The 27,724-nt window shown below is 41.0% G+C and overlaps 1 protein-coding gene across 2 annotated transcripts in view; it reads left to right on the forward strand.

Annotated features, from left to right (window-relative positions):
* Positions 1–27,724, forward strand: part of LOC124606665 (solute carrier family 22 member 7-like) — an 87,055-nt gene that overhangs the window by 4,423 nt on the left and 54,908 nt on the right. For both annotated transcript variants that reach the window (XM_047138676.1, XM_047138677.1), the window contains exons 2-3: positions 14,948–15,192; positions 22,864–23,088. In XM_047138676.1, the coding sequence (XP_046994632.1) occupies positions 14,948–15,192; positions 22,864–23,088 (470 nt within the window). The remainder of the gene's footprint in view (positions 1–14,947; positions 15,193–22,863; positions 23,089–27,724) is intronic.

The raw sequence follows: 27,724 nt of genomic DNA on the forward strand, positions 1-27,724 counted from the left end.
GGGGTCCCGTGCTCGCTATGCACGTATCCACAAAAGGGTTGTGGACCCCCTTGGGGGGTGCATGTGTGTGTGTGTGCGCGTGTGTGTGCGCGTGTGTGTGCGCGTTTGTGTGTGCGCGCGCGTGTGTGTGCGCGTGTGCGCGTGTGCGTGTGCATGTGTGCGCATGTGTGTGTGTGTGTGTGTGTGTGTGTGTGTGTGTGTGTGCGTGTGCGATATACATTCTATCGACCTCCGTAGCTGACCCTGTCTAGCTGTAACGCGGATGACTTCGGTTCGGTTCCTGGAACTGCCATGGAGTTTTTGGTGGTGGGAGGACTGCAAAGGGCTGCAGTAAGCCTCGTAATGCCAGATTAGAAGCGACTTGAGTCAGAAACAGTGGCTACAGAGTCAAGAAAGGCAGCAACGGCAGGGAGAGCAGTTTGCCAAACCCACACCTCTTCATACCGCATCAAATGACACGATTGGCGTAGGATGACAAGGCGGCTTGTCTGATCCAGTTGACCCTTCAGAGCCAAAATGGGGAGCTTTATATATACATCCCGCCATGTGGAATTTTATATTTGGAATTCGGTGCAGAATAGATATAAATCAGTGTGGTCTAAACCAGCCATTCAGTAACATATGTGCGACCAATGAAACTGAAAAAGTAAACAAAGAACAATGTGCCAGTATGCAAGTATGAAGAAATAAACCATGTGACCCAAGGATAAGTATGACAGCTACTGCTTCTTACATACTCTGTTACTGTGGTAATTAACGAAATGGACGGAAAGCCAGGGGGATTTAAAATTGTTGAGAAGTATAAGCAGCCTAGTTATCACAGGGTTAACTGAAACCTGGAAGTCAAGGAAGGCAGGATTCGGTTACGATTGTGGACGGGTCCTTAATCAGTTACCACTGGTTCCCTTTTGCAATTACACACATTTATTTTAAAACGGTGTTTCCAGACTCAGCAATAAATGAAGATATCATACGTTATTAATGAAAGAATAAACAACTGCGTAATTAATACTGCTTACAGTGGTTACGATTTACCAAATGAGCATAAGATACAGAGACAGCAAATAATGTTTTAAAAACAAGCCAACGTGACCCCATTTAGAATTTTAAGGCAAGTAACCACAGTCATGGCTGAAGGCCTTTAACGCCAAGAACGGCAATTGTAAAAAAGTTTAACAAACACATTGTAAAACAGCAGTGCAATAGCAAAGGTTAATTTAAAAAGACAGGCAAATAATCACCAAACGAGTGAGACAAAATGATGGTAAACTTGGTAGCACAACCATTTAAACCTGCTGTAATGCCAAGAATGGCAATTATATAAAAATTAAAAAATACATACAGTGAAACAGTAAATACGACAGAAAAGGTTAATTCAAAAGGACAAGCAAAAGATCACCAAACAGGTGAGACAAAACGATGGTAAATTTGGTAGCTCAATCATTTAAACCTGCTGTAATGCCAACTACGGAAATTACATAAAATGTTTTAGAAACATACAATAAAACAGCAAATGCAATAATAAAACACAAGGGCCAGTCACAGACGGTGCACCAGGAATCGAGCTCTGAATATGTCCGGCAAAAACACATCTGCGAGCAATGAGATAGGCAGCCAAGAGTTGCATTCACTTCACAAGATGGTAACTCAGACTAGTGGCAGTCTAACGAATGACTAATGATAATCTTGCTGACGCTGCCTGACGTCCAATAAACCAAATACCAAAATGTAAAATTACGCCAAAGCCGGAACCGGCGGTCTGGTCGCAGTCCGCAGAATACTGTGCTTAGAGCGCTCGGAACGAGAAAGGAGTCACTACCACCAGAGTAGAAGAATCGTCAACCAACCTACAATCAAGAAAGCTGTCAAAACTACCCGCCTCACCGGACAGCAGCGGCAAGGCGAGGAAACGTTCACTGCCATTAGATATACTAGCTTCCAGGGCAGGTAACTGGGGCGTTAGCGGACACGAGGCAGGAAAAATACTTCTGACTGAACTTAACAAATAGTAACTAACTGAACGCAATAAATAGTAATTAGAAGTCGACGAAAGCTAATCAGATCCGCCTCCCCAAGCACTCCACTCACTACTCTTCGCCTAAGCAACACTGCAAGCAGCAACACGAACCAAAGTCACTGGAAAATCGCAAGATCTCGCAATGGTGGAGGTTTCTCTACTTGAATCCGAATGCACTCAACTTAAAGCTTGCCGGATCCGGTTTACGACGAGGTCAATCCAGCAGTCCATGCGTGCTGCCAGCAGTCGCGGCCTGTTGTTGCACTGCGCGGACCTGACTCCTCCTGAGTCCCCAACCGAACTGCCCACTAACATGACCCAAAAGAAGCACGACGTCACCCCAAAGATAGGGCCACCGTTACTACATATCGATAACCGCCGCTGCTGCTACTAGCAGACAGGCAACGCTTGTAAAACGAAGTGGCGCCAGTCAACACGAGAAACACACAAACAACCGCAACCATGTCAACTAAACGATACGGTCTGGTCTCCAACAGAGGAAAGAGAGCGCAATTAAAGTAATGGGACTCAATAGAAACCAATGTAAGAGTTTTCAAGACTGACAGAAATACTTTAGAAGAACTACTGCACTCCAGATAGGAACATAGGCACAGCGTATGCTACTCTTCTAGCTGTATCGCTTGATGCACAAGCAGCGGTTTCTGTCCCACGAAAACGAGAGACTCACCTGTGCAATGAATGCAAAAACTTACGGACTAACTAACTCAGAAAATATACTATATGCTCAATATGTGACCGCTGAAGCAAACACACGCTGTGAATACAAATGCACATCCACGATGTAGTAAATTGTAGACACCTACCTAGTGCAGCAAATATAGCGCAGTCTGATTCTGATGACGTACGTGTAGGACTGAAGATCTCGTCATTTGGAACAATTTATGTCCGAAACGATATGTTCGCTGACGCTGCACAGCAATGGGAGACATCTTTTTGTATTGGTTATGGCCCTGAGAGGCGACACGACCTAGGCACATTGTGGTGTATTGATGTCTTGTGTATTGCTCACAGTCCAGGCATCTTCCCGAGACATGACAATGTGATGAGAACAAATTCCCAAGCTCTAGTTTAGTACTGATTTTAATATGTATGTAAATAACAGTAATCGCTGATTGAAGGAACAAATGGTGTTGCTGTATGAGAAATGGAACAGGTGTTATACCGATTTTAATCAAGAGGCGAGGATCAGAATTCCGCTCGAAGCTGGACATGAGGCGAACCAGCACGTGCCATGTGGTTGGTAATGCCGAATGGTTACGGAGTGAGCCGAGTCTGGGTCGGCCCGGGACATAGTGACTTGCACGGGCAAGGTGGTGGAGGAACACAGCGAAGAATTGGGCAAAAACTAAAATGCCATATCCATTCCACTTTGGGGAAGGTGAATTTGTCTGACCAGCGCCTTCTAGCAAAGACAGCATAGTTCAGTCACTAAATAACTAAGGTTAAGCAGGAAGCATTTTAGCGTGAGACGAAAATATGAATACAGTAAGTAGATTCAGAAGGAGTAGATTGAATTAGTTACATTCAGAGAGAAAAAGTCTCTCGCAGGACAGAGTAGCGTGGAGATCTGCATCAAACCAGTCGTTGGGCTGAAGACCACTACAACAACATATACCATAAAAGCATGTAGCATAACGTACACTATAGCGTAAAATAATAAATTGCTAACACAGCTTAATGAAAAGGAGACACAAACTATGATAAAAACATAAATGTGAAGCTGTGTTAAACCCAACGTACAGGAAAAGTAAATATTAGCACCAAGTACGCTCAGTCAAAATCATCCTCCCATAAAGTGGTTTGCATATCATGTCACCTGTAAAATTAGGAAAAACGTGAAGTCAACATAAACAGCAGTAATGATTAAATAATCATGAGATATTGTCAAAAGAGAAACTAAAATTATGTGGAACCTGCCAAAGTAAAAAGCGAAATATCTTAGGAACTACGCGTCTATGACTAACGACATACACTGCAACATACACTAAAAACTCTTCGAAATACGCCGGCCTAACGCCAATCAATAGAGGATTGTAAAGAGTGCAACGCCTAATTGTGACACAAAATTACAATTTCCATATGGTACAATCCTCTCCAATGAGAGAATGAAACAATGATTAGTGTCAGTTAAAATCGACGACACATGTCAACAAAGAGGAGGGGAGGCGAGGAAAGTGGAGAGGAGCGGTAGGGAGAGTAGGTTATGACCCAAGAGAGATTAATACAAAAAGTCCAATGATATTATAACAAAATGATGGTTTGGCAATGCACAGCCAAAAGGAAATAGTAGTGACAAATGAGAAATTAGGAGACGATGTAGACAAAATCAATACTTGCAGCGTCAGTTTGCATAAAGTATAAGAGATGGACGACATTTTACTATTTAGATCCGCTGTAACTCGATCGATTATTCGATGATGATTATATCATTTTATCGCACATTGTTAGTACATTTTATGAAGCTATATTTATAACAATTTTATGTTTTAAGGTTGGATGCACCACGTGATTTACGATGTATACATATTTGATTTCTTTTTTACTATTGTATGTCCTTGAATAAAAACGAGGCTAAAATTAAACAAAAACCAGTGCCTAAATTGTAAATTTGTATGTAACTACTTTATTCCGTGCCTATATGATAACTGTTTGTAGAAGTCGTAATATTTAACCATTTATTTACTGTAGATAGATTGTATATATTGCTATATCTACTTTCAGTCAGTACATTACATAATTCGCGTGGTTTTTTAATATTCCTTCCTGATTTCTTTTATGACTCTTAGGCTCATTAGTGCATGATCGATATATTCATTGTATACTTCCCGTTGCTTACGTTCTTCGACATGCAGCTGTTGTCTGTATAGTTACTAATACCGTCTGTTGACAGTTGTTATCCTTACCACTATATTTCTCGATGAGTATACTAAATGAGTAATTTAGTACGTAAAGAGAGAAGAAAATCATGGGGGATTCGAATGGGGTTGTAGGGAAAGGAATAGAAGAAAAGGTTACGGGAGAATTTGGGCTTGGTACTAGGAATAAGAGACGAGAAAGGCTAACTGATTACTGCAGTAAACTTCAGCTAGTAACAGGGAATACTCCATTCAAGAATCACAGTAGGAGGAGGCATACTTGGAAAAGGCCGGGAGATACGGGAAGATGTCAGATTAAATCATGGTCAGCAGAGATTCCAAAATCAGATATTGTCTTATAAGGTGTATCCAGGAGCAGATATAGACTCAAATCACAATGTAGTAGTGATGAACACCAGGCTAAAGTTTAAGAGATTATTCAGGAAAATCAACGTCGAAAGAAGTGGAATGCGGAAATGCTAAGGAATGACGATATACTCCTGAAGTTCTCTTAGACTATAGATACTGTGATAAGGAATATCTCAGTAGGCAGTTTAGCTGAAGAGGAACAGACATTTCTAACAAAGGAATTGTCGAAATTTTGAAGAAAAACATAGGTACACAGAAGGTAACTGGTAGGAAGGGGACGGGGGTGGGGGTGGTAGAGAGTCGGCATTAATGAAGGTAGAGGGGATTATACGTTGGGACTAAGGACCCTTTTAATACCTTTAGAACACGAAAGGTTGGATACAGTGATCCTTGAGTGGCAAGCCACTGGACGATAGATTTACAGAAACATTTATTAACATCATTTAAGGAACATACATTGGTACTCAGAGCAGTCAACAGCATTACTTATATCGTGATTCCAAGTCATGACTTGTTTTACTCAAATAAAAACAGTTATTATTATTGATGGGCGGCACTAAGCCACTTGGAACGTTCTTAACAAAACTAACAATATTTCTTTAATTACTTCGAGGCATTAACCATACGTAATAGAAAGAAGGTAATAACATACCATATATTGACCTAAAGCCAACGGATACAGCTCCAGGTTAGCAAAGTAGTCACCAGCTATTTTATCTTCAACCTAAGACAAAACCAGCAACTATTAATAGTTATATAAGAGCAAATAAGCCCTCGGTCACAAATATTAAGTCAAAATTGACCATGTTTCGACGCTACTATGAGCGTCGTCTTCAGAATTAGACTAACTGTTCTATGAGTAAAACCCTTGTTCCCAGTACGAGCAGCCCTTAGCGGTTCGCCGTCTCACTTACAACTATTCATGACGTCGCCTTTCCGGCTTACACCTTTTTTAATATGTGACTTGTAAGTACTGCATCTTTTTCCAGTCAGTACAAACTTTAATTTTATTAATGTATTATACACATAATATGTTTTAGAACAGTTAGTCTAATTCTGAAGACGACGCTCATAGTACGAGGTGCATTCAAGTTCTAAGGCCACCGATTTTTTTTTTAATTAACTACTCATCCGAAATCGATGAAACTGGCGTTACTTCTCGAGGTAATCGTCCTGCAGACGTACACATTTTTCACAATGCTGACGCCATGATTCCATGGCAGTGGCGAAGGCTTCTTTAGGAGTCTGTTTTGACCACTGGAAAATCGCTGAGGCAATAGCAGCACGGCTGGTGAATGTGCGGCCACGGAGAGTGTCTTTCATTGTTGGAAAAAGCCAAGAGTCACTAGGAGCCAGGTCAGGTGAGTAGGGAGCATGAGGAATCACTTCAAAGTTGTTATCACGAAGAAACTGTTGCGTAACGTTAGCTCGATGTGCGGGTGCGTTGTCTTGGTGAAACAGCTCACGCGCAGCCCTTCCCGGACGTTTTTGTTGCAGTGCAGGAAGGAATTTGTTCTTCAAAACATTTTCGTAGGATGCACCTGTTACCGTAGTGCCCTTTGGAACGCAATGGGTAAGGATTACGCCCTCGCTGTCCCAGAACATGGACACCATCATTTTTTCAGCACTGGCGGTTACACGAAATTTTTTTGGTGGCGGTGAATCTGTGTGCTTCCATTGAGCTGACTGGCGCTTTGTTTCTGGATTGAAAAATGGCATCCACGTCTCATCCATTGTCACAACCAACGAAAAGAAAGTCCCATTCATGCTGTCGCTGCGCGTCAACATTGCTTGGCAACATGCCACACAGGCAGCCATGTGGTCGTCCGTCAGCATTTGTGGCATCCACCTGGATGACACTTTTCGCATTTTCAGGCCGTCATGCAGGATTGTGTGCACAGAACCCACAGAAATGCCAACTCTGGAGGCGATCTGTTCAACAGTCATTCGGCGATCCTCCAAAACAATTCTCTCCACTTTCTCGATCATGTCGTCAGACCGGCTTGTGCGAGCCCGAGGTTGTTTCGGTTTGTTGTCACACTATGTTCTGCCTTCATTGAACTGTCACACCCACGAACGCACTTTAGACACATCCATAACTCCATCACCACATGTCTGCTTCAACTGTCGATGAATTTCAATTGGTTTCACACCACGCAAATTCAGAAAACGAATAATTGCACACTGTTCAAGTAAGGAAAACGTCGCCATTTTAAGTATTTAAAACAGTTCTCATTCTCGCTGCTGGCGGTAAAATTCCATCTGCCGTACGGTGCTGCCATCTCTGGGGCACATTGACAATGAACGCGGCCTCATTTTAAAATAATGCGCATGTTTCTATCTTTTTCCAGTCCGGAGAAAAAAAAGTCGGAGGCCTTAGAACTTGAAACCTCGTAGCGTCGGAACCTGGTCTATTTTGACTTAATATTTGTGACCGAGGGCTTTTTTGTTCTGATATAATTCTGACACAGTCACTGAACCTTAGCAGATATGTTCAAAGTTTTTTTTTATTAGTAGTTAATATGTACGCACTATAATAGTTGCACCACGCCAAACAGTGGCCTCTTTAAAATTCATTATTAAACTGAGCAAAATCTGTGGACTACAAATCATGGGCACTAGCCCCTTAATCAATTCATGAGTAGTTTAAAGACAATTTTCTGATGACGAATAATATTATTACACAAAATTTGCATGAACATGGACGTAATTCTGGGGAATAAATGACCTAAAATTTAAATCTCAAATTTAGCAAGTTTTCCAAAATGACCTGGACCTAACAGTTTTAAAGTCACAAGACACATGACTAGTACTGAATCAAACAAATTACAATATACATTTTTAGATGCGGTCTGTAAATGACAAACTTCGGATACAAGCCACTTTTCCCCAAAGCAGCCCAAATCTATGGCACAATGTGGTTATTCAACGTGCGGTGCTAGCCAGTTCGAAAAACTCGTTAATACGCCAACTTCCCTTAAGCGCTACTACGTAAGTAACAAGTGTAAGGATATTTCAGTTTGAAGTCAACAACCACATTGAGCAACACGACAACTGTCGGTTCCCTTAAAATTTCACACTTAAATTAGTGCTTTGAGTTTTTGTCATTAAACAGAATGATTTTTCAGTTTGAGCTCAACAACTCAATTAACCAACACGAGAACTGTCTGTTCCTTTTAAAATTTAACCACTTGAGTTTGAGCTTTATGTATCTGTTATCCAAATGGGCAACTCACAACTTGACTCTTGGAAATGATGAAACAAGAATACGTGATCATTTACAGGACCTTGACCCGATAGCCATCTTTCCAGCACACGGCGATCAAAATTATGTTACTCATTCCGTTGCCGACGGTTTACCAGCGCATTTTGCTGTCAACATAGAAACCGGTAAGCACAACCAATCAGCTGATAACGTTAAGCAAGCACCACACTCAGGACGATTCTTTACTTACATATAAACTAAATTACATATAAACTTTCTGCTTCTACAACATAACAGAAAGAAACGTTAACCCACACTTAAGCATCAAAGACAGCATCCACCACAATTCTCAAAGCACGACCAACCAAAATTTTCCGACATCCAAGTAATGTGGTGAATCGAAGAAGAACACAGTAACACCCGCAATCGAAAACGGGCAGCTCACTGGCCCGCATTCGTCGCTCTGCGGTACATCAAGCCAACTGCCGAATACCGACTGCCAAGGTGCGACCGCGTCGCCGCACGAGATTCCGTCAAACCGCCTCACAGGAACTTCTCCCAGCTCACTGTTCAAGCACACGAGTAGAGGGCTTTTCCTATACTCGGTGCTCGAACGAGTACGACCTCTTCCTTCAGCCTCATCGATTCAATTACACTGCCAACAGTCAGGTCCAATCGATATGCACATTTCAGTAACTGCGAAGAGGCCATGGGTCACAGAACAAATACTTCCCTTGTTCAATTAAATAGGGAAGTACAAAAAGTTCAGGGAAATTCAGGGATAGAGAAATAACAAGTCACTTAAGAATGAAATAAATAGAAAGTGAAGGGGAGCTAAGGCGAAATGGCTGTAGGAAAAATGCGAAGAAACAGAAAGAGAAATAACTGTCGGAAGGACTGACTCAGCATATAGGAGAGTCAGAAGAATCTTCGGTGAAATTAAGAACAATGATGACAACGTTAAGAGTGGAATGGGAACTACACTGGTAAATGCAGGGGAGAGAGAAGATAGGTGGAAAGAGTACATTAGGGTTAGTTAGGAGGAAAGACTTGTTTGATGATGCGGTAGAAGAAGAGGCACGAGTCAACATAGAAGAGATAGGAGATCCAGTATTACAATCAGAATTAAAAGAGCTTTGGAAGACTTACGACTGAATAAGGAGAGGGGATAAACAACATCTCATCAGAATTTCCGAAATCTTTGGCGGGAGGGGGGATTGCAACAAAACGACTATTCACGTTGGAGTGTAGAATGTGTTAGTGTGGCGATATAACATTTGTCTTTCGGAGAAACATCGTCCACATAATTCTGAAGATTGCAAGAGCCGACAGGTGTGAGAATTATGGGACAATCAGCTTAACAGCTTATGCATCCAAGTTGCTGACTAGGATAATATGCAGAGGAGTGGAAAAGAAGATTGAGGACGTGTTAGATGATTATCAGTTTGACATTAGGAAAGGTAATCGCACCAGAAAGACAATTCTGCCGTTGTGGTTGATAATGGAAGCTAGACTACAGAAAAATCGACACATTCATAGGATTTGTGACTTGAAAAAGGCGTTCGACAATGTAGAATGGTGCGAGATGTTCGAAATTCTGAGAAAAATAGGAGTGAACTATAAGGAAAGACGGGTGACATACAGTATATATAAGAACCAAGAGGGAACCATAAGAGCGGGGTGAAGAACGAAGTACTCTGATTATAGAAGGTGTAAGACAGGGATGTAGTCTTTCGCCCCTATCGAAGAAGCAATTATAGATGCAAAAGAAAGGTTGAAGAATGGAAGTAAAATTGAAAGTGAAATTGTATAAATGGTAATATTGGCTGATGACATTGGTATTCTCTTTGGAAGTGAAGAAGAATTACAGGATCTGCTGAATGGAATGAACAATCTAATGATTACAGGATATGAACTGGGAGTAAATCGAAGAGAGATGAAAGTAATGAGAAGTAGCAGAAATGAAAATAGCGAGAAACAACATCAGGATTAGTGATCAGCAAGTAGATTATGTTAAGGGATTCTGCTACCTAGGCAGCAAAATAACCCACGACGGTCGGAGCAGGGAAGACATCATCAAGAGCAGACTAGCACTTGCAAAACGGGCATTCCTCGACAAAAGAAATCTACCAGTACCAACTCAGAAATTTCTGATAACGTACGTTTGAAGAGAATTTTCCATTTTAGATGGGTGTTACAGAAGAATGTTGAAAATTAGGTAGACTGATCAGGAAATGAATGAGGACGTTCTCTGGAGAATCGTCTAGGAAAGGAAAATGTGGAAAACACCGACAAGAATCAGGAACATTATGATCAGACATCTGTTAAGACAAACACTGAATAACTTCGATGGACTAGAGGAAGCTATTGAGAGTAAAAACTGTAGAAGAGGACAGAGACTGGAATACTCCCAGAAAACAGTTGAGGACGTATGTTTAAAGTGGTACTCTGAGATGGATAAGAAAAGGAAAAAAAGTTTTCGATGTATGATCAGTGTGGCACCTGACTCCACATATGTGAAAGCGATATTTTCAGTAGCATACATGCCCATTTTGTGTGTTTTGTTCTTGTCACTCATTGTGAGTACTGATGGAAACTGTTGTAAACTATTGCACTTATTTTACCTGAGGCATCTTTTATATTATATTTCTTTGATTTTACCACAGATGTGTCTGATGTTGATGATGTATCTGAAGGTTGTGGGGTGAAGCGTGTGCTTGAGGACCTGTTGGAAACATTGTTGGTAGTTAAGAATGGTTTTATTGACTTCAGTACATGATGTAGTGGGGCAACACACCTGTCTCATTTGTCCCTGGCCGGCGCTGACGTATGGGCGGTGGCTTCCGCCCTGGCTGCTGAGTCGGCGCCCTGCGTTGCTAATGGTCGGCCTGTGGTAAGAGGACAACTTTTAGTGGCCAGGGTCGTTGACATCATTGCGCGCTACTTTGTTCGCCGTGGTGGGGTCGGCAAAGCCCCCCCCTCTGCTCGCGTCACCGCGTTGATGCGTGAGGATGACTGTGCACGGGACACAGCTTACTGCCCTCTGGCAGCATTCGGATGGTGGCTGCCACTGGCCAAGTCCCACTGGGAAGTCAGCGTCGTGGCAGCAGGCACGGATGGCTATTCAGCTGACCTTACTGCTGGTGGCAGGTGCAGCCCAGTCTCGGCTCATGGCTACTGCTGGTGACGCCCAGTCGTCTTGCTGTCTGGCGTACCTCTGGCGTTGTGGTCGTGCTGCTGGTTTCTGATGCCATGAAGTGATCCCACGCCTTGAAACTAAGACTTATTTACATGCCAGTGTCATGCATTTGTTTCACTAAAACCCGGCACTTAGTCACGCCACCTAATACAGGAGATTTGGCCTCGTGTGGTGACGTCACCCTACTGGCTACACGGTTGCCACAGAGTGGTCGCTTTCTGCTGACCTCGTCTGTCCTCACCCTGCAACCCACTTGCGTATCTCTTATCGTGACCCACATGTAGCCTCATTGGCGGCTACCGATACCTGGCTGTTACAACATTGCTCCACAGCTGCTTCTACACTACTTTTGCTAAAGACATAAATTTTGCTCAAAGGGAGGGCAGAAGCACTACACAGCCACTCGAACCCCCCTCCTCCCCTCCCCCCTCGGCCCTCCATAGAGAAGCCCCATTCCCTTTGGTCTTGCCACAGCCCAATTCTCTACTGTAATTACTACCACCCTTGCTCTGTAAAACAAATACATAATCAGCTATTATGGACTATTATGCAGCTACTAAGTTTATCAGCACCTTCATAAACGTATTTCATCCTTTGCTCGTGCTGCTTAATCTCACATTTCTCAGGGGTTCCTTGCTCTGCTCATAACTCAAATACTACGAACATAATTCCTTGCCGGACCTGTTGCCATATTTATACAAAACCAACTTCTCACTCTCCACTCCACACCTACAAACTAACATGATTTTCTTTCTTTCTTAATAAATTACACTTTACACATAAACTTAAACAAAACATGTTCTCGCTTCATTAAACTGTTATGCTTGGCGTCTGATCTGGTTTCTTTATTGTTTTGGAACAACTTTCGGAATTTTGTTCTCTTTATTGTTCCCAAAACAACGAAGAGAAAATGGACAGGAAATGGGCAATGTGGGTATTAATAAAGGAGGAAAAGGACAGAGAGGAGAGAAGTATATGGACAGTGGAATGAAAGAGGAGATGGACAGAGAGAGAGGGGGATGCGGAGATTGACAGAGAGATGGGGTGAATAAGAGTTGGTCAGAGGAAAGCGTGGAGGAGGAGATGGGTAAGAAGAGGGTGAGGGGCAGGAGATTGACTAAGAGGGGGGATGGTGAGATTGACAGAGCGCGAAGGAGGAGATGGTCAGAGGGAAGGCAAGCAGATAGAGAAAGAGGAGGGGACAGATAAAGAGGACGGGTGGGGGGGGGGGGGGGGGTGCGAGCTGGACAGAAAAAGGGTGAAGAAAGAAATGTACTGATTAAAGATTGGAATAAATACGTGTCTGAGCAACACTGCATACTCAGTTAATAAGAAAACACATAGGAAGTGCGGGAAAGCCAGGACGAAATGGTCGCTGGTAAAACGTGAAGAAATGTAGAAAGAGATATTAAAAAAGAAAACCCTAACGTTTTGCCAATAACAAATTTAGAAATGTTATATTTTGCACAACAATAGGAATATTAATATTATTATCACGTTCTACGAAGCACGGGCTGAAAATTCAGTTAAGGTTTGTAGGGGGTTCATTACTATTCGCTAGCGCACTTGAGCAGATGTAATTTTGATGGATAGCTCACGCGCTGCCTGTGATATGGAATATCTATACTACAATAGAATCGCAGATCAGAGCAGTGTTGGCAGTAAGTCGAGTTTAGTAGCTCGCAGAGAGCACTCTTGTTTTGTAGCTCGTACAGAGCACTTGGAGTTTTGGAGTTCGGACAGGACAGTGCAGCGGTTGATTTGTGTTGGGCCAGTCGTGCAGAACGATGTCGGTGCCTGAGCGATGTGGTATAAGGTAAAAAAAAATATATAGTTCTTTGTTGCCGCTCCCATATGTTAATTGCCATAACTGATTTAACCACAATTGTAGTGATAAAGTCCCATGTAATTCCTTGCAGAAATGTTTCAAAAACAACTTTTGTTCTGAAGAAAACTTTTGCCAGTTATTTATCTGAGTTTAAAGTTTTTACGAATTTTTCCTGTCCATACTCGTGTTGATTAAGCAAAAGAAAATCAGTTGTTTTCCTACAAATGAAAATCTAGTGGCCAGCATTGCAATGGGGTGTGCCAAAAATTTTTTATTGGGGAAGATACATAGATAGCGTTATCCGGCGACATCATTGTGAGGTAAGAATTTTTAGTTTATTCAGGATGATTTCACAGGGCCGTGACGCAGCGCTGCTGACGTCAAAACATATTAATCTCGATATGCACTCAGTTTTTAATGGAAGATCACATTAAAACTTGAAATTTTATTATTGGAAAGAAATTTTTCTATTGGGAACTTAAACGAGATTTTCTGTTGGGAGGTTACACTGAATGTGAATATTATAGTTAGTTTTCTGTTGGGAGGTTACAGGTTACAAAAACAAATGGTCGAGGTTATCCGAAAGAATGATTCAGCATAAGGATCAACACAGCCTTCAGTGAAACTAAAAGGTGGAAAGGTGTCAACGTCAAGAGTATATTGAGAATTTCATTGATAATCACAGAGGAGAGAACAGACAGATGATATAAAGAGTACATACGAGAGAAGTAGCAGTATAACCGCGTGAGAAAAGAAGAAATTGGAGTCTATATAAAATACATAGCGGATCCAATAGTGGCGTGACAGTTTAACAGAACTCTGGAAGACTTGAGATCAAATAGGGCAGAAGAGATAGATAACATCTTTTCAGTGACCCCGGAGTCCCATGCTCTGCCCTCGCTGGTACCACACCGCTTTTTGTACTCGTCCATCGCGGCGCTCGAGTTAACAGCACCAAGTTTCGACACCTGAAGATGGGCGTATAAGAGACCGAAATCGGTCGTGTTCTAAATAAAAGAACTTACAACTGTAGCGATATTTTCAGCCTGTGGTAAGTAGGTATAACTTGAAACATTACCTGCCACTTTGGCAACTGGCAAACACATGTTCTTTCCTAAGAGCAATGTAGGACGTTGTTATAATTATCCTGTACAAAATACATCCCGTCTAATATGCCAGAAGAACTTCATTCTTTGGAAACTACTGTTATAAAATATTTATTATTCATTTTTACTCGTATGTCAGTAAAGTTAAGGATTCATTAACTTCATTTTTCCGAAAGGGTTATTTCGTTGTACGTTTGTCCCCATGACTGCAGACGTAACCAATTGAAAATATAAAACGTGTTAAATAAAAAACAAGTGTTTTATAGAACGATGTCGTCACGAAAATCTTCGATTTCATTGTGTAAAAATATTCTCGTAGTATAATGTCGTCTTTACTAAATTTACAGGTTCCCACTGGACAATACTTCAACGAAAAGACCAAGTTCGAGGACATAATAGATAAAATCGGAAGTAATGGAAGGTTTCAAATACGTATGAACATCATCTTCAATTTTTTGGCGCTGACTCTCTCTGCGATGTCCACTTTTGCAACACTGATTGCCCTCACAGTTCCGCCACACTGGTGTCACGTCCCTGGAAGAGAAGCCGCAAATATGACCGTGGAAATGTGGAAGAGTCTGACTATACCACGGTAAGTCTCACTTCAATTTGGAAACTTCAACTGAAGAAAACCGCAACAGGTCAGTCAAAACTGTTTATTAATTACGACGACTTTTGTGACATTCTAGACACACCTTCAGTTGATATTTCAACACAGAATGTCTTTAAATGTCCATCAGAGGAATTTGGAAATATATAATAATAAATAAAAAATATTCGTTTAACGACAAGGAAACAGTAGCGGAAAAGTATGGGGTGTAGCCATATGTGGCTCGGAGAGGTGGATAGTAAGGAAGTCAGGGCGGAAAAGACATCAGGTTTCTGAGGCGTGGCGTTGAAGTACGGTACAAAAGATATCATGTGCAGCGAGGATGAGCAAAGGAGAAGTCTTCAACAAAGCAAAGGAGAAGTCTTCAGTAACTCAGAGAAGAGGACTATCAAAGAGGCAAGGGACCGATGGGTTAAACAAAATGATTCAAATGGCTCTGAGCACTATGCGACTTAACTTCTGAAGTCATCAGTCGCCTAGAACTTAGAACTAATTAAACCTAACTAACCTAAGGACATCACACACATCCATGCCCGAGGCAGGATTCGAACCTGCGACCGTAGCGGTCGCTCGGTTCCAGACTGTAGCGCCTAGAACCGCAAGGCCACTCCAGCCGGCGATGGGTTAAACACCTACACATGTATAGACCCTTCATTGTGATATTAGTAGAATAAAAAAATGCCATAAACAATGCACGAAGAAAACTAATTAAGGACATTGGACAAAAAAAAACAAGATCTGTAATTGGCACTGTACTATGGCCTGAAGACGCTTCTGGAAGATAGTAAAAAAGGGCAAACATAATTTTTACCTAACAATCAACCGCGTGAAAACGAAAGAAGACGATCATATTAATATCAAAAAGTTACATAGGAAGTTTAAACACAACTATACAGTATTTAAAATCTTGTGAAATTTTTTGTAGCATTCGTTTATATGATACACTGAAGCGCATGAAGTTGTTAGTAATTCCCAGATACAAGTAAGACAGCTCTTCAGGCCAGAAATAAGGATACGAACGCAAAATCGCGCAACGATGGTTTACCCAGAAGAGTATTGTGACTCCCAGTCGTCACTAACTTGAAGCTGAACCTGTGGTGCAAATAGTCTCACAATCCGTGAACAACACAAGGATGGACCCTGAAGCAAATGGCCAACTCTGATCTAAATATGCCTCCTACCTGCTGAGGACTCAACTTTACGGAATTAATTGCTTCCAGTTGCTGACCTGCTATATGGTAGCTAAATGATAGGGGACAGTGTAAAACGGGGCAAGATATTCGAAATTCTGACAAAAATAGGGGTAATACATAGGGAAAGACGGGGAAACATACAATGTGTACAAGAAACAAGAGGAAAAAGTAAGAGTGAAGGATCAAGAACTAAGCGCACCTATTAAAAATCGTTTAAGACAGGATGTAGTCTTTCGCCTGTACTGTTTAACTTTCCTACTAATTGAGGTCTTTAAAAACGGTAAAGGAAACAGAGAGGCAGTTCTGACGTTGCGGTTCATAATGGAAGCGAGACTGAAGAAAAATGGAGACACGTTCATAGTATTTGTCGACCGGGAAAAACGTGTTCGACATCTACATCTACATCCATACTCCGCAAGCCACCTGACGGTGTGTGGCGGAGGGTACATTGAGTACCTCTATCGGTTCTCCCTTCTATTCCAGTCTCGTATTGTTCGTGGAAAGAAGGATTGTCGGTATGCCTCTGTGTGGGCTCTAATCTCTCTGATTTTATCCTCATGGTCTCTTCACGAGATATACGCAGGAGGGAGCAATATACTGTTTGACCCCTCGGTGAAGGTATGTTCTCGAAACTTCAACAAAAGCCCGTACCGAGCTACTGAGCGTCTCTCCTGCCAGAGTCTTCCACTGGAGTTTATCTATCATCTCCGTAACGCTTTCAAGATTACTAAATGATCCTGTAACGAAGCGCGCTGCTCTCTATCTCTTCTATCAACCCTATCTGGTACGGATCCCACACTGCTGAGCAGTATTCAAGCAGTGGGCGAACAAGCGTACTGTAACCTACTTCCTTTGTTTTCGGATTGCATTTCCTCAGGATTCTTCCAATGAATCTCAGTCTGGCATCTGCTTTACCGACAATCAACTTTATATGATCATTCCATTAAATCACTCCTAATGCGTACTCCCAGATAATTTATGGAATTTCCAGTTGCTGATCTGCTATATGGTAGCTAAATGATAAGGGACAGTGTAAAACGGGGCAAGATATTCCTGACGTTGCGGTTCAAATGGAAGCGAGACTGAAGAAAAATGGAGACACGTTCATAGGATTTGTCGACATAAAAAGCAACAAGAACTAGCAAAAAGGGCATACCTGATGAAAGAAGTCTTGTATTATCAAACACAGTCGTTTATTTGAGGAAGAAATCTCTAATAATATACGTCTGGAGTACAGCAGTGTATGGTAGTGAAACAAGGACAGTGGAAAAACCGGAACAGAAGAGAATCGAAGAATTTGAGATGTGGTGCTACAGACGAATGTTGAAAATTAGGTGGACGGATAAGGTAAGGAATGAGGAGGTTCTGCGCAGAATCGGAGAGGAAAGGAATATCTGGAAAACACAGATAAGGAGAAGGGGCAGGATGATAGGCCATCTGTTAAAGCTCGAGGGAAAGCCTTCCGTGTTACTAGAGGGAGTTAAAGAGGATAAAAATAGTAGAGGAAGACAGTGCTTGGAGTATAGCCAGAAACAATTCCGGACCTAGATTGCAAGTGCTACTCTGAGATGAAGAGGATGGCACAGGAGAGGAATTCGTGGCGGGCCTTATCAGGCCAGTCAGAATATCAATGATTCAAAAAAGAGGTCTAGAATAATTCTATAAATTGCCTGTCCCATCAAATTTCGTTCCCTCTGAGAGAGATAACTGCGTACCTACTCTCAAATGTGAAATCTGATTACTGTAGTCTACAGATGAATGAAGCAGACGGCAATGCAATTGATTGCTTTGTGATAATTTCATTTAGAACTGCTAAACTTTCATCTTAGGTGGCTTATATTTTCTTGAGTTGTAGTTCTGCTTTCGATTTTCCTTTCGCAGTCGACGAGGTTGCTATGAAAATTGATTGCCACATACAATGACGATCCAAAAGATTATGATCATAGACAGCCGCGAGATTGAGCATCACCACGTAGTGTTTTGGGTGCATGGCGTCGTAAGAAAAGTACGTATGTGGGAGAGGAAATTGCCCTGCAAGTCGAGGACACTGTCTCTAGGGATGAGACATCTGGGCAAAATCAGCCACTGGTGCACTGTCTGGAAGGCGAAAATCGATCCTAAAACCAAGCTCAAGCTTCCCAACCACCTACTGGTTACAGGTGACACGAAATTGAGTTAATGTGACACAGTCAAATTACTTGGATTTACCCAAAGCAAGAGACTGACTAGTGGATCGCGCATAACGAGTATGATCGACGAGAGTTATGGCCTAATTAATGGTAGCTCTTTGTGGCAGACTATTAGGCAACATAAAATTGACAGTTTGGTGCACCAGCTCACTTCCGGCCACCTTGTGTGTTTGAGAAGCGTGGCCGATGGCAGCCGACAAACACATGGGGCCTGAATCTTCAAAACAATCTTTTTGGCGGAATAACGGGCGACCCTCTCCAAACTATACTCTCAACTTTCAGACTAAGGAACATTTTGGGCAGTCATCCATCAACCAAATCATCCAGAGAAGATCAATAATATTTTATACAAAACGACCTTTTTACACGACATTCTCACTTATTCATTAGAACAAGAACACTGAAATTCGCTTCATAAAAAAGAAATTTACGTCTCGTACGACACTTTATCGACTGACACACGTATACGGACTACGTAAAACTGAAATTGTACACAGATTATATCCACTCACTTTCCTAATCGTATACAGCGGAATCTGAAATCAGACGAGCACATTGTTCTGTGAAGGTTCTGTTTGGGGAACTGTTCTAGAGTCGATGCAGGCCGCAAATAGGGAAATCCACTGACAGAAGCAACTCTGACAGAGGACAGCTTCGGAAACGGCGAAGCTAACCGACCGTTCACGTGATACATTCATTAGCATCTGTGGACAGTGGTTGAAGAACTGTGAAATTTCAGGTAGTCGCAAGGTGTTGGGCGTCAACGCCTCATCACTGAATGTGGCAACAAACTGCGAGATTTTGAAAGACTGTAAGGCTACGGCAGCTGTGTTTCAGAGCACACCGTTGATCGACATTACTAAACATAGGGCTTCTCACCAGTCAACACTCAAGTGTTCCACGTTGAACCACCCCTTTTTCCGGGGTACACTGCTTTTTGTGTCCTCATTTCTTTGTCCGTCGTGGGTTATTTCCAAGGTGGTAGAATTCCTTGACTTAGTCCAGTTCGTGATAAACAATCTTGATGTTCAGTTTCTCGCTATCTTCATTTCTGCTGCTTTTCATTACTTTTGTCTTTCTTCAGTTTACTCTCAATCCATTAAACTGCTCGTGCTATTCAACATATCCCGTAAATGTTGTTCATATTCGCTAAGGATAGCAACGTCATCAATGAACATATAACTGATATCCCTCCACCCTGGATTTTGATCTCATTCTTGAACCTTTTTTAAAAATTTCTTTCTCAGTTTGAACAGTAGGGGGCAAAGATTACATGCCTGTCTTACACCCTTTCTTATCCGATTACTCTGTTCTTTAGCTTCTAATCATATTATTTCTCTGGGTACGTACTCTATGTTACCTGCCTTTTCCAATAGCTTACTTCTATTTTTCTTAGTATCTGTAACATCTTGCTCCATTTTACAATCTCGATCTTCTTCTGTGTCAACAAATCCTATGAATGTTTCTTAACTTTAATTTTTTCGGTATCGCTCCATCATCGAGCGCAGCGGCAGGACTGCCTCTCTGGTGCCTCTACGTCAGATCATTCCAAACTGATGGACGTCCAACAGATGCTTGATTTTCTTTTCCGTTCTTCTGTACGTATATCCTCATTAGCAGCTAGGATGCTTGAGATGTTAAGCTGATTGTGCGATAGTTCTCGCACGTATCAGGTCTTGCTGTCTTCTGAATTGTGTGAATGATGTTTTTCGTAAGTCTGATGGAATGTCGCGAAACTCGTAGATTCTACACACCACCTTGAAAAGTCATTTGGCTGCCGCTTTCCATAAGTATGGATTTACCTAAATTTTATTGCGAACCACATACATCCTATCTTGCTTGATGTCTATCCAGACTGCCACGGTTTCTCTCATGTCAAAAGGCCCGAATCGAGCTGCAGTGGTTTGAGGATCATGATGTATTTGCTGCCAAATGCGCCTGGTCTGAACCTGAAGGAACCTATCTGGGACGCCATGCGACACCATCTCCGGACCCATAAACCACCGGCCAGCAATTAACGTGAACTGCGTTGACTTATACGTAGACATATGGTATCGTACACCTTTGCAACATACTAAGGATCCACGGCACGCAGAATAGCTGCAGTATCACGTTCGACAGGTGGACCGGCCGCGGTGGACGAGCGGTTCTAGCGCTTCAGTCCGGAACCGTGTGACTGCTACGATCGCAGGTTTGAATCCTGCCTCGGGCATGGATGTGTGTGATGTCCTTAGGTTAGTTAGGTTTAAGTAGTTCCAAGTTCTAGGGGACTGATGACCTCAGATGTTAAGTCCCATAGTCCTCACAGCCATTTTTTCCACAGGTGGAATAACACGCTATTATGCAGTTAATGGTAATGTCTTGGATCATCAGAGTATATTAAAATGTTGAAGAGTAAGTGACGAAGGGTCTTTTGTTGTATTGGCTGTACATTAACAGTACAACTGTCATTCTGCTTGGATGCATATTTTTTATGTAATTAAACACACTCTGCCCGTAGACATCCTACTAAGAGGTGTTTTTGTATGTTGGTGACAAAATAACGTACGCAATGTGCAAATGGTGTTTTACTCGGTGTAAAATACGAGATTCTCCGTAACAAGGTCAGAAATAGTTGCAAGGAAGGAACGTATTAAAACAGCCTATACCACAAAAGGACAAACACAGCGTCTTCCTATGGAGACATATGTTTAATGTTTACATTCTATATTGCTCATAATGTAGTGCAGTTCACTATCTATAAAAGTAGACTTGTACGATAATTAGAAATTGAGATACTAATAGACTTAATGAAGTCTAACAAACCCTAAGTGAGACAAACAAGCCAGAAACAATTTTGGAGTTTCCTATTGAAACATTGCGCTTTATTTTTCATAATTAAAATGTTCTGAACGTTTTCCTCCTGGATTTTCAATGTATCAAAAGAAAAAGTCATTCACAAATACATACTCAAATAGTGAACTACAATAATATTAAGTATTTGTAAAGTTAAAAGAAAGTGCGGTATGGTACGTGCATAATTTCGACGTGGTGTTTTGGTTTCTTGTTGGTTACACTATGGATAATTTTAAATAAAAAGTTATCCACAATGACTAGCGGTGCAGGAAGACCTCAGAAACGTGTTATATGGTTTAGAGATAAATGTTTTAATGATATAGTTTTATTTATTACTAAGCGAAATTCGATGGCCATAATGAGTGAGAGATAATTATGAACAATCTTGGTTTTATCTCGAAAATGCGTACCCATACTCATATTTAGCAGCTGCAGTGTGTCAGTTAGTTTGTTCCATGATTTGTCTGCCTTAGTATTGTCAATGTATTATGGAGAAACAGTGTATAAAATGGGCCTGGTTTATTTAAAACTCCAGCAATGATAGTTTATGAAAATTTATAAAGGATTGTCTTGAGAACTATTTCCTTACATAACAACAATAAACAACTTGTGCATATCGCTTAAGTTTGAAAACATGGGTACCAGAGGTTTCGGTAAAAAAAAAAGGAATATGATAAATAGGAACTTTGGGCCTGTTTGGTTGTGAACAGTTTTATTCATACTAGTCCAATTAATATCAGAAGAGTTCTGCATTCGTTTGTGTATTTTTAATTTTAAGATTGTTGGAAGAAGCACAATGATGTTGAATTGATTTTTGATGTTGGTTTTTCTTCTTTTCTGATTTACTGCCAAACTACTACAGAATGGGGGTTTAATTGTTCTCTTTTCCATCGGTACGAAGGCGCTCTTCTAGGGTGTGAAACAGTGAAAATGTAAAAATAACAAATAAAGGATCTGTATAATTTTCGAAAAGCCTGAGACAATTAAAATCGAACATTAACAACTGATTTGGCAGGAGCGATTTTTGGATAAAGTGAAGCTGATATCTAGTCACCAACAAATTACGCAATACATTGTGCACCAAGCTTCATCCACACATCTCATTTACGAACAAAATATGAAAGGCGTTGAAATACGTCAACGTACAGGTAACAGTAGGTGGCCGAAACTATATTTATTTTCCCTATTTTTCTATGTTTCTTCTGTATTTTCCGTGTTTTGTCAGAATTCAAAAGCAAATGACAGTGGAAAAATTTTATACGTCTACTACATAGTATTCCACATAATTAGTTTAGTCAATGGAAGTCGAAAATATGCACAGTGACTCAAGTGTAACCCTTTACGTAATGGTTGATATCTTTGTACACAAACCACACGTGGTGAAGTGACGCACAAAGAATTTTTTGCCTGTTGATTAAAATTATTTGTGTTTCTAGAGACGAAAGAGGATACAGCAAGTGCCTTATGAAGACGCCTGGAAATGAAAATGTGACAATGTCTTGTACCCACGAATGGGAATACGACGACACCTGGTTTAGCTCCACTGCCGCTTCACAGGCGAACTGGGTGTGCGACAAGAGGATGTACCCCAACAAGCTCTATTCTATCAGCCGATTTGCGTCGATACCGTTTGGAGTTTTGCTGTTCTACTGTGGTGACAGGTTAGTAACCGACTAATTCCGAATTTCTTATTTTTCTTTGCACATTCTGAGTAACTTCATTATTATTTAGCATGTTTTATTCCGAATCCAAGCAGACAGAGTGGATCCTTAGACAAGTGCAATTCATTTGCAATGAAGTCTGCCGCTATCATTGGGGAAATGGCATTTCAAACTGGGAATATTTGGGAGGATGTTGTCAGTTCTGAGATTAGTCTGATACCCAGAGGTGCCTTCCAAAATTTTTTGGTTGGAATCAATGGAACGGTGTTAGTTTGCATCACGGAGACAGCACTATACTTGGTAACCTTATGAAGAGGCACACTACTAGTCCATATATTTCAGCCAGGTACCAGGGAAGTGGTTTTAGCACAGGGCTCAGAAATAGGGAGTACTCTGGAGGTGATTTCCAGCAGTTCCTGAATTTGCCTTATAATGAAGGAATAATGCTCGAAAACCATCGTTAACACTTGTCTATTGGAACTGTTTCCAATTTATTGCTGTAACAAAAGTATTCCATTTAAATAAGACTGATATCTGGATACAATCGATTTTGTGTTTTTGAAAGTTGATAACTTAACATTTATTAATCCTCAAATCCAGCTCGATTTTCGGGGGATGTTGATGGCACCATTCAGTCTATTTAAAATTAGACAGTACGCTTACTTGGCGTGTTACTATCATTTGGACAACCGGTAGTGGGTCTTCTATCCATCATCACAATTGGCTCTAATATGGCGTAACGTATATTTATTTGACATTCCCGTCATTTGGAATTGAGGTAACGTACATAGACGCACATTACCCTCTTTTTAATCACGTATCCACCTTAAGAAGTTTTTATAAGCTACAAAACCAATTGTGGTCCCATAAAGTATCTTACATACAGCTATTTGCGGTTTTTATTCCACTGGATTTATTTATCTGCTCCTGCCTTTACACCGACCACCCACTGAAATAATTTTTTCTTCCTTAGCAAAAGGAGACTAAAAACGGTGCTGCAAAAAAAAGTGAGTGGATTGGATTCTTGCTGGGTAAACCAAGGCTTCTCTTTTGTAACAACTGCTAGTTCATTACTGACAAAGTGGTGATCAATTTTCACAAGCATGTCGAATGGGATCTTCAATACCCCTCCCGAATATACGTCAACAATACTCTGATGAAGTGGATTAAACTAATTTAAGGTATCAACGACACAGGCTAGTCGCAGTAGCGGGTCGGCGATGTCAATCCCCTATTGATGAATACAACTCCAGAGCTCTAATAACATTCTCGCCTTCAGTCAAGGAGCTTCGTACTATTACATAATGGAGATAGCGTACGGGTTTCGAAACTCATCACTTCAACGTCACGTAGCAAAATTTACCACGTTGAAGTCAGTGATATGTGTACTTATTATAGCAACTAATAAAGAAAATTTCTCTTTGTGAAGCGGAATTATTAACTTAAAGATGTACTACTAGAGAAAAATCGAATGAATTGGATCCCTGCAATGAGCCATAAATTAGAAATGTATGTCGAGGATAGTAATGTTCTACCTCATATGTGGTGTAAACCATCACCTTTTCTTCTCACAAGCCCCAGAATAGATTTAAAGAGAACTAATTTTAATATGAATCTCTCCGTAAATGATTTTTAGGATTTTTTGGTAGTATTTAAGTTGAAAGCCTCAGTTTTAAATCAGTGAATATCAAGGACTTGAAAAAGATAGATTCCCTTGACTGTCCAGCAGTTTCTCGTGTTCATGCTGCCTGGATAGTTTACCAGATGCGTCTACAGTGTACTACGCTGAATTATTCGTGATTCTGAAGTTGGTGGAGAAGATGAGGTAAGACCATTGGAGATGTTAATCAACTACAATTCGCTTGGTGCTCTTCTTTCAACACATACACCCACGGGAAAAATGGTATAGAGGCTTTAGGATACTCTCTCTTTGCTGCAGCAAACTGGAACAGAGGTTTTTTCTGATAGTCACTAAGGGTCATGGGAAAGAGTTGTTGTAGCCACCAAGGAGTTCTGTGGGAGTGACAGAAGAACAAACTTCCAGTTCACCGGTTATGCATTGGCTGGAGGAAAAACAGCTTGAGGTGAGGGAAAACGAACTTAGGCTGTGTTACCAACTTCTACGTAACGCCCCATCTTCCTGTCACCCGAACGATGTTAGGTCTCACCCACCCTCTTCGAATAGGCCCTTCTACACGTATTCCACATTTTTCTCTATGTACTGACTCTTTTGTAATGCCTGTGATCTACTCATTTTGGTACTGCCTATTTTGCGGCAATGCCTTTTGTATTCTGACAAGAGGGCCAGTGTTAATTTTTGTGGGGATCTGTTTTGGCTGATGACGAGATGTTATTGCTGAAACTTTTAAAATTTTGTATTTTTTCTAGTATTTTCTAGACTCTTGCATAAGCTTTTAAGTTGTAGATTTGTGCTAGTGGTTGAACGTCTTTTAGTCCCTGGATCATCATGTTATTTTCGGATCACTGACCTTATCGTGAGGCAGCAAGTATAAGAGCAACACTAGAACAATCTCACATAAAAGATGCTACCATACTATAATCAGAGAATCAAGTGCGAACAAAATGAATCCCATTCATCATACTGATCGAGTGTTCGAAGCTAGTAGGTGTGGAGTGTTTATGCTGCTGAGGAGAGGCTCTGCTCTATGACGTCATTCATAATGGACACTTCGTTTCTGCTCTTCTGGAACTGTCAGCAGTTTTCAGTTGCTTAGCGAATTTGTTACCGCGTCTTCACTGCTTAGTCAAACTGCTGCTAGGTGTTGTTGTGTCCTGCATACTTCCTCTTATGTAATGCCTCGAGTGTAAGGAAGACAGGTCAGCCTGTGCTCTTCCAACTATTTTCTGCTGAAATGTCTCACAGCCACACACATGGGTGTCAAGGTTACTGTCTTCTTGGACAAGTAACGATACTGAAATTTTTACGCTTCCTGGCTAGTAGCTTTTGATATTTCCACTTGACTATCCTAACTTAGTAAATTTTACTCTTCCACTTCCTTACTAGTTTGTCGAGTATCATGCCCCTGCATTTTAACAAAATTCGTTCCGAATTTTATCCTTTTCTCTCTGTTTGGTTAATTATCTTGCATATTTGCATCTACTCTCCATCTTTAGCTCGTTTATCCTAGCTCAACACTATTTTTCTAGCTTGCTTCTATTTACAATTTACTTTAAAATCTTTTACTTACAGGTACGAAACCATTCCGAAGAAATTTCATGGACGGTTGTCCCCTTTGCACGATTTATTCTCTTTCTGAGACTGCATGGAGAAAAGCTAGTATCTCTATAACATTAGTGGTTGATACATAGACTGTAACGATATTTTGTTTACGCTTCTCTTGCTATCTCCGTACAGCCATTTGACCGACAGAAATTTGACCTCTTTGTGCAATGACTAATTCATTTATTGTCCGTGGTAGAGTGCGATCTAAAGCTTTATTCGGAAAGGTTACGTTTTGCATAGGTAACACACTAGAAGGTTTCTCCGGCCAATTCAACGTTGGTCGAGTTCTCGTATTTATCGTGGTATCTGTAATCGTAGCAGGCAGATGAAACTTTTTTCCCGGCCACATTACTCTTGGTTCCATATACTAATAGATTACTTTGTTTTACCACTAATTTTTTCATCCTTTTAAATGTGGTATTACTGTAGTAATTTACTATTACTGTCTCTGGCGAAAACATCGAATATAACCTATGACTGCCAATCCCCAGAAAATATGGTTGCGGCATTGATACTACTTTTTTACACGCTGGAGCTTCCGTAATTCCTAGGGACAACTGAATTTCAGTTTGAACCACCTGAACGGGAGAAATAGTGACTAACTTCTTGACACAACTGTGAGAGCTCCTATTAACATAACATCATGTGTATCTCTTTGTTCTGACAAGTTACACTTCATTACTTTGCACTTGTATCCACTTATCGATAATTTTCCATTTGACATACATATGGATTGTGAAACAATGGTAACCGGAATTTAAACTTGAAACTGAAAACTGTATGTTAATTTACAGTCTTTCTCGATCTGAATAAACATGAACTGTAGGAACATGGAAGAAGAACGTTGTTTTACTTTTAACTAATGGTAAAACCTGTTGCATCCCCGTTAGAAATTCTTTTTCCTTTTGCTGCAATCCCAACAGAAACTACTGTCGTTTTAACAATGTTGTACTTATCTGTCTATGTGCGACGTAGAGTTTCGCTTCTTGTACCCTTTCAATTTACATTCTTGCACCCCCTAAGCTACTCGCTAGTTTGCATAGCAATCCGGCTTCTCGTCTAACGTCCATAACTGATTCAATATCTCTCTTAGGTCTATTCAATCTTGCGATCGTTTCTCGCATATGCTGTTGCAACTCTTGTTATTTTGTGCATACTTATCATTCTGCTTGACACTCCCTGTTCCATGTTCGTGTAATATGCCAACTAAAAGCGGTTTCTGTGTTCCTTGCCATTTCTTGTATTATCCCTATTGTACTATTTAAATCTGTGACGTCATTGTTATCTTCTGTCCCCAATATTGTTTTTAATAATTTCCCACCAGCATCTGACCGACCTCTTTTCTTTTGTAATAGTTTCTGAAATAATCTCTGTGATGAGCTGTAACTGAGC

Source organism: Schistocerca americana, chromosome 3, assembly GCF_021461395.2.
Source record: "Schistocerca americana isolate TAMUIC-IGC-003095 chromosome 3, iqSchAmer2.1, whole genome shotgun sequence".
Classification (NCBI taxonomy): Eukaryota; Metazoa; Arthropoda; class Insecta; order Orthoptera; family Acrididae; genus Schistocerca; species Schistocerca americana.